The 6,889-nt window shown below is 31.2% G+C and overlaps 1 protein-coding gene across 1 annotated transcript; it reads right to left on the bottom strand.

Annotated features, from left to right (window-relative positions):
- Positions 1-225: 225 nt before the first annotated feature.
- LOC126839586 (protein wntless) lies at positions 226-6,344 on the bottom strand. The gene is made up of 11 exons (XM_050574975.1): positions 6,041-6,344; positions 5,300-5,478; positions 5,108-5,213; positions 4,859-4,983; positions 4,514-4,669; positions 3,485-3,662; positions 3,268-3,395; positions 2,814-2,972; positions 1,551-1,778; positions 938-1,088; positions 226-861 (listed from the first exon to the last, which is right to left on the bottom strand). The coding sequence occupies exons 1-11, from the start codon at positions 6,147-6,149 to the stop codon at positions 755-757; spliced, it is 1,626 nt and encodes a 541-aa protein (XP_050430932.1). The 5' UTR covers positions 6,150-6,344; the 3' UTR covers positions 226-754.
- Positions 6,345-6,889: the final 545 nt, after the last annotated feature.

Raw genomic sequence — 6,889 nt, 5'->3', positions numbered from 1 at the left:
AAGAATTTGAAAATATATTACTAATATTATTACATTACATAAATATGTATGTCTATATTAGTCTTAAAAATACAATACTATATAAAAATATTGTGACGTTGAACCAATAATAATCAAAATGAGATCCTTAAAATGACAATAATTTAGCGAGTTTAACAATCCCAATTAAAAAAAAAAAGTATACATATCTATAATAAATTATTAAAAATGTATTAAATCAGAAATGTAAATTATCATCAACACTAGTTTTGCGTCGATTTTTAAAGGGGAAAATACGTGAAATATTTGAATAGTAATTACTTTTGTTAAATGAAATTTAATTAATTTTTATTTTGCATTTTTTCTATTAAGCGATAATAATTAAAGGTTAAAAAGGAATAAAAAAAATGCAATAATTACTACATTTAATACATTAGCCGAATATTAAAGTAGGTACAAAATATAAGTTTAGAAATGTCTGTTGTTAATGTACTCAAAATGCTTTACCGTTAAAATCAGAGCTTAACTTTTTGCTAAACCTTAAATTATATCTGCCATAGTTTAAAAGTTAAAATCATATAAACGTCTAGTTTGAAATAATTCATCAAACTAAAAAAAATTACAACAGTCGTTTAAAATTACCTACGGCTAATAAAAAAAATGCTATAATAATATTGTCCGTTTTAGACGAACAATCGAATATCAATAAATGTCATGATAGTGATTAAGTCTCGATAAAGTCTAGCGTATGTTAAGTTAATGTCGAGGGCGCCATTCAGTCGAAAGCAGATTTCCTAGAGAAAGAAGCAAGAGACGACATTTCCGTGGGTTCGGTTGGCAGACGACTGAATTCGATTGTATCGCTCGAACTGTTGTTGATATCTGTAACACGCCGTAGACGGTAATTTAGAACTTTAGTCGATTAGAGGTAAGCGGCGGCTCTGAACCGAATACTTACCGACTTCCGACGGCCAGTGTTTGTGAGATGGAGAATACAGCACGATCAGAGCAAATATGTAAATGTTCCACATACCGTACACACCGGTGTAAAATGCCGACGTGTACTCCAGCTCCGTACTTTCGTTCCACTTCCATCGTCCTTCGGACGCCTAAAGTGAACGATACTTATTAGGCTTACATGGAATCTGTTATATCACTTATATAATAGACCAGTCAATAGAGACAGAAGCTTAGCAAAAAAAGTAGTAGATGTAAATTTCTAACTAAAAAATTGTTTTTCTAAACGCTACGTCGGGGTATGTACTTTGAAATATTAAAAGTCCCAATAAATTTAAACGGTGCAATTTTTTCTTTATATAAAGCTCTTGTTAGTACAACTTTTACATTTTTTCCAATATCTTAGGAAATATGGACAAAATAAAAAAAAGACAAATATAAAGTATTATCGCAAAACTACTTTGAAATCAGACAGTATAAAAAAATGTACAATAATGAGATTATTAGACGGTAAAATTTATCCCTTTTTTTAAGTTATTTATTAAATTGCCTCCAAAGTAGGAAAAAAAAACTATTTTTTGCAATATTAAGATTAATGTTACGGATAGACTTACTTGTCCCATCAAGAACCCTATCACGGTCAAAGCAGCACACAACAGAGTAGCGATCATCAAGAATTTAAATCTGTATATTGATCCTTCGTAGTGCAATCGCCGAGCGTTAGACATGCTCGGCAACGCCGATCTTCGTGCGCTGATATTGCAAAACACCTTCCATATCATATACGACAAGAAAATGAAATAGAAACCTCCAGACAAGGCGGCCAATATGATGAAGGTTAACTAGAGGAGTGCGTTAAAGACAATTGTACGTTTCTCATAGTTTCGGACATTTTTTATAAAACGTTTTTAAATCAATGTTGTTAAAACGTATGTGATAATGTATTCTAATACGTCAAAAACCTTCCAATAATATGATATATAAAGTGTAACACAAAATCTTATCAATTATTGTTTGTTAGGGAAAAAACAGATTTTTTTATTTAAACAGTAATATTATTTTGATTAAAAACCACAAATGTTATTATTATTTTTTTTATTGAAAAATTTTAAAAGAAATAACCAAAAAGTACAAACTTGTGTCTTAAATTATTGATTTGACTACAAACCTATGTCGAGTATAAACTGTAATATATTATTATAAAAATGTTTTCGTATCTCACATTTAATATATCCACGTTGGTGTCAAGCCGTCCAACAATTTTCACAATAACATAAGTTTCTGAACTCTAAGAAAGTATTGGTATTTATTTGAAAATCATGTAATAAAAAATAAACTACTTTACAGTGTTGTAATGTACATTTGACTCAATTTGAGTAAATGTATTCCAATACATTTTTAGAAGTAATCAAATATGTATTTTAAATACTCACAAAATAACTACTTTAAAACGTATTTGTATTTAACATTAAAATACTTAAAAAAAAACTCTTTTAATATATTCATAAACTTATTCTATTCATCAAAAGTAAAAATGAACAAACATTGTTTCAGCCAAAATACGACCTCTGGTCGGTAAATTTGTTGATCATTACTATTACAAGCTAAATTTTTTTCCCCCAATTGTCCTTTTTATATTAATTTAAGTTTTTTTTTTTTAATATATAAATACTTTAAAAATGTACCTGTATTTGTACTTAATATGCTCAGGCTGAAGTTCTGAATCAAGTATATTAATTATTATTTTAAATCCATATCTATATTTTACTTGAATCAAATGTTTCGAATGTGATGATTTCTTATAATTATAATATTGTAAACAAAGATGTTTACCATAATTTATAATTTTTAGTTCTTTGAATAAATAAAAAGGATACTGCCAAGTGCGTGCCCGTTTGTGTTACCCAAATGGAGAAAAACGGATTTTTCAATTGCGCTCCTCTTTCGCACATATCAAAACCAAACAATGAAATACATCCGACAGCAACACCGCTCAAATATTTCCAATACGATCGTAAACGTTTCTGCTGCGATTCCTGTATAATATCAAAACAAAAGCATAGTTAAAAAGATAGTTTTCAATATATTGATGAACAATAATTATTACTAGAAAAAGAAAAATTAAAACGAATAAACCATAGTAAAAAAAAAATAAGAAATTTGATTTACCTGAATCTGTTAGCGAGATCAATGTGAATATTGAAGAGACATGGAAAAAAAAAATGTGTTAATGTTTGTGTTATCGGTGTGACACATTCTTACTATTTGTTTTTGAAATAAACCAAAATTATGTGCAAATAAATGTAAAATGCAGATTGTCCGTTAACTCACCATAAGATGTTCACCGGCGAAAATTAGCCAAAACGAAAGCAAAGCAGCATAGAAAATACCTTGTCTAACGTCTTGAAGTAATAACATGTAAGGCATATCGAAGTATAGCGTCAAGAATTCAATTGGAACTAAAAATCATATTTTGGTATGGAAAAAAAAAAAAAATGTTAAAAACGATTTCGCTATAACAGGTAAAACGTCGCGTTATTGGGCTTACGATTTAGTAACGTGAGGGCGAATCCTATCGTCATCAACATCCGTTCAAGCAACACCGGTTTGCGGGCAAGCATGTGCACTCTGTTCCAGAACCATATCATTATCGCCACGATAAATGGGAAAAATAAAGTTTTCATAAACAACCAGATTCTAGTAAAACCACCGTTTTGATTGATTACCTGGAAATGACCAAAAAAAAATGTTTGAATAATTAAAATACAACAACGAATGACAATATAATATAATTGGAATATTTAAAACTCATTTAATATTTAAATTTATTTAAAAATTTATAATTTCTCGTCTATTCACTTTTTCATCATCACATTACCAATAAAATATTTTCATGGGTGTTTTAATTATTACATTTTTACTAAAGAAATAACACTTTTTTTTCGAGTCTTATGATAATAAATGTTCTCTCAAAATAAGATTTTTCGATTTATAAACTCCAATTGATAATTTTCATACGTAATATCATAAATGTTATTACGATTAGAAAATATTGTCATAACAAGTGATTTTGTTTAAAATGAATTATCAAATTATCATCCAAAATAGTTAGTACTGTCCAAAAAAAAGAGGAAAATTACACTTTCAAAATTTCTGGGTTGCTAAGTATGTGAGAGTTAATAGATAACTTAATTGTATTGTGTTGTTAATTACGATATATGGGAAACAACCGCAACAAATTATTATAGACAGACAGTCAACTCTTATAATATCCACTATAACTCTAAAAATACAACTTTAAACTCATTATGTCAATATACAGTGATTTTATCAATATCTGTATTCTTACCAATTACAGCTTTGCATTGAAGAAAATTATATTAAATAAATTATTATGCCTATAAGTACTTTCATAAGAACAATAATTTAAAATGATAATAAATTCATGAATTAAGAAAAGAAAATCAACTCAACAACAATATAACTACAAGAGCACCTGACAACCAACAGTTTGTTTAGTACGCATTTTTTCCCATTTCGTCCACTGGAAAATTTCTAGAAAACACGTCACACTTACCACCAGCCAGACATCTTTCAAATGGCCCAAGCCGAAGTTAATTCGGTTTCGTTCGTCGACCGGTATCCTTATATTGATCAAATAATAATCGTGATGCAACGACCCAAGTTCAAACAGCGGAACGATCGAACATTGATAGTTGTGGCCGTCCAATTTCTGGAAAACAAATTCAATTAATATACATATTTGATATAAAGAATTTTAACTAAAGAAACGAAAATTAAAAAAAAAAAACAAATACTAAGATCCAAAAAAAATGTAGGTATTATTTCTTACACCCCTTAACGAAAAAATTGATTAGACAATAATTTACGATATTACAAGAATTACAAATTGTCTACTAACCTCTTCGGAAACACAATCTAAATTGCGTTTTTCTACTGACGACGCATACTCTTTCCAGTCGCCGTCTCTATCACCATAGTTTGCATAGCCTAGTCGGGTTTCCAATGTCAATTCAATATTACGTTCTACAAAAACAATTATAGACTACATTAAAACCATTTTTTAATTAAAAAAATTGTGTAAATCTGTGTGGATTACACAGATTAAAAGTCAATTAACATGAATATAGAATAAAACTTAATTTATTACCCATTTCCGTTCCTGGATGGTAAACAATGTCAAAATAGAGGACTCCGATAAGATTTTGTTGCCAACGCGAAAAATCCAAAGTGACACCGTCTCTAGGAGTGGGTATCTGTACACAATGAATAAAATAATTTAAAAAAATGATGTATATAATATTGTGTTATTGAGAAAAATAGTCATATTGATGGTGCGTACTTGAAATGTAAAAACGATGTGGTTGGCGATTGAATTCGTGTTTGGCCCATCCGAGTAGTTTTCTAGATCGTACGTATCACATTTACCCTGGCCTCTGATGTAAAACCACTGTTGACTGTCGTTGAAAGTTTTTACACATTTAGACGCCAATACCATATCGGTAGCGGACGGAGAGGGAGCTATAAAACAAATAAAACAAAAATTGTAGTACAGTTAAAAGTGTCCAAGGTGAAAAAATGGTACAAAAAGACAATTTTGTATTAAGGTGCAATATTTAATTGATCTAATCAGACTAGAAGTCATTTTGAGAATGCCGACTAATTCAAAAGCAAGTGACTACAAGATATTTCTAGTTAAAACCACTTTTAAGATATTTTTCTCCGAGTTATGGCGATGTCTGATAATAAAAGAATTTAGTAAAAGTAATTTTATAGAGATGTTAACTTTATAACAAAACACAAAAAATCACTAAACATTATTTAGACAGACACCTTGGAAAATGGCAAGTGACAACGCTGTGCGTTTTACGTACAGAACTTGACGACACTACTTGAAACGTTGATCGCTCGTAAACCGTGCGTATTGAGATTTCCACGAATGAATATTCTTCTAATATATTTTAAGTTGTTTACCACAGGCCGAAGGATATGTGGATTTTTAGGGGTGCTTGACAATGGTTTGTGGTCAAAGTGGCCAAAGATGTGTTGGTCGTCACAGTAAAATATCGTCGTGTCGTCTTACCTATGAGACCGCCGATGAGAAAACAAGCGAGCTGACATAGCATCAGCGCCGACACGAGAACGAAAAGTTTTCGGTTGCTCAAATTCTCCAGAATGACGCCACCGGCCATTTTCGTTTTTTTTTTTATGGCACTCAATACAAAAACGCCGGCAACGCGTGAAAATCGCTAAAAGCCTATGGGCGTACGATGATGCGTCTTTTCTTAATAAAAATATGCTACACGGCCAAATTCGCTTTGTTTACAACACTTCTCGACGGTCGCAGTGCGTGCGATTTACCCGGCGCGGTGTGTGTCTTGTGTTTATTGTTTACATTCAATTTATCAATACAGCAACGGCGGCCGCAGCGCGTCGTTGTTTGAGGTATCAATTGCTGATAACGATAACGGCTAGGTTACCAACGTTACCAGAGTGGTTACCGCGGACGACAGCGGTCGCCGCGGGACCATAGATCTACCTCCATCCGATATCGTGCTGGTAAACCGCGCCGTACACTTTTTGGGCAACCCGAATTTTACAGATAGCTGACAAACCACCATTAAAACCGTGTGTTGGTTGCGTCCATTTCGTTACCATAACGGTTACCGTATTGCATACGCCCGTGGACTATGCAAGTAGTGACTATTCGGCACTCGATATCAATCAGCGAATGAACTAAAGAACAATAATTATACCTCCTCTACGACTGACAACTATAGTCAAATTTTATTTTTGTACATATTAATATTACTACAATTACTATTGGCAAAATTAAAATAAATTACATTTCAAATTAATAAATATAATATAGTTACAGTGTGGTCAATTTAACGCGAGACTCGTGTAATAACATTTTTATAGTTCTTCTTTA

The sequence above is a fragment of the Adelges cooleyi genome, unplaced genomic scaffold (genome assembly GCF_023614345.1).
Source record: "Adelges cooleyi isolate 19-005CV unplaced genomic scaffold, UGA_ACOO_1.1 ACOO_flye_CR_arks_rails_tigmint_CR_PRNA_306, whole genome shotgun sequence".
NCBI lineage: Eukaryota > Metazoa > Arthropoda > Insecta > Hemiptera > Adelgidae > Adelges > Adelges cooleyi.
This window is presented reverse-complemented; position numbering and strand designations above follow the sequence as displayed.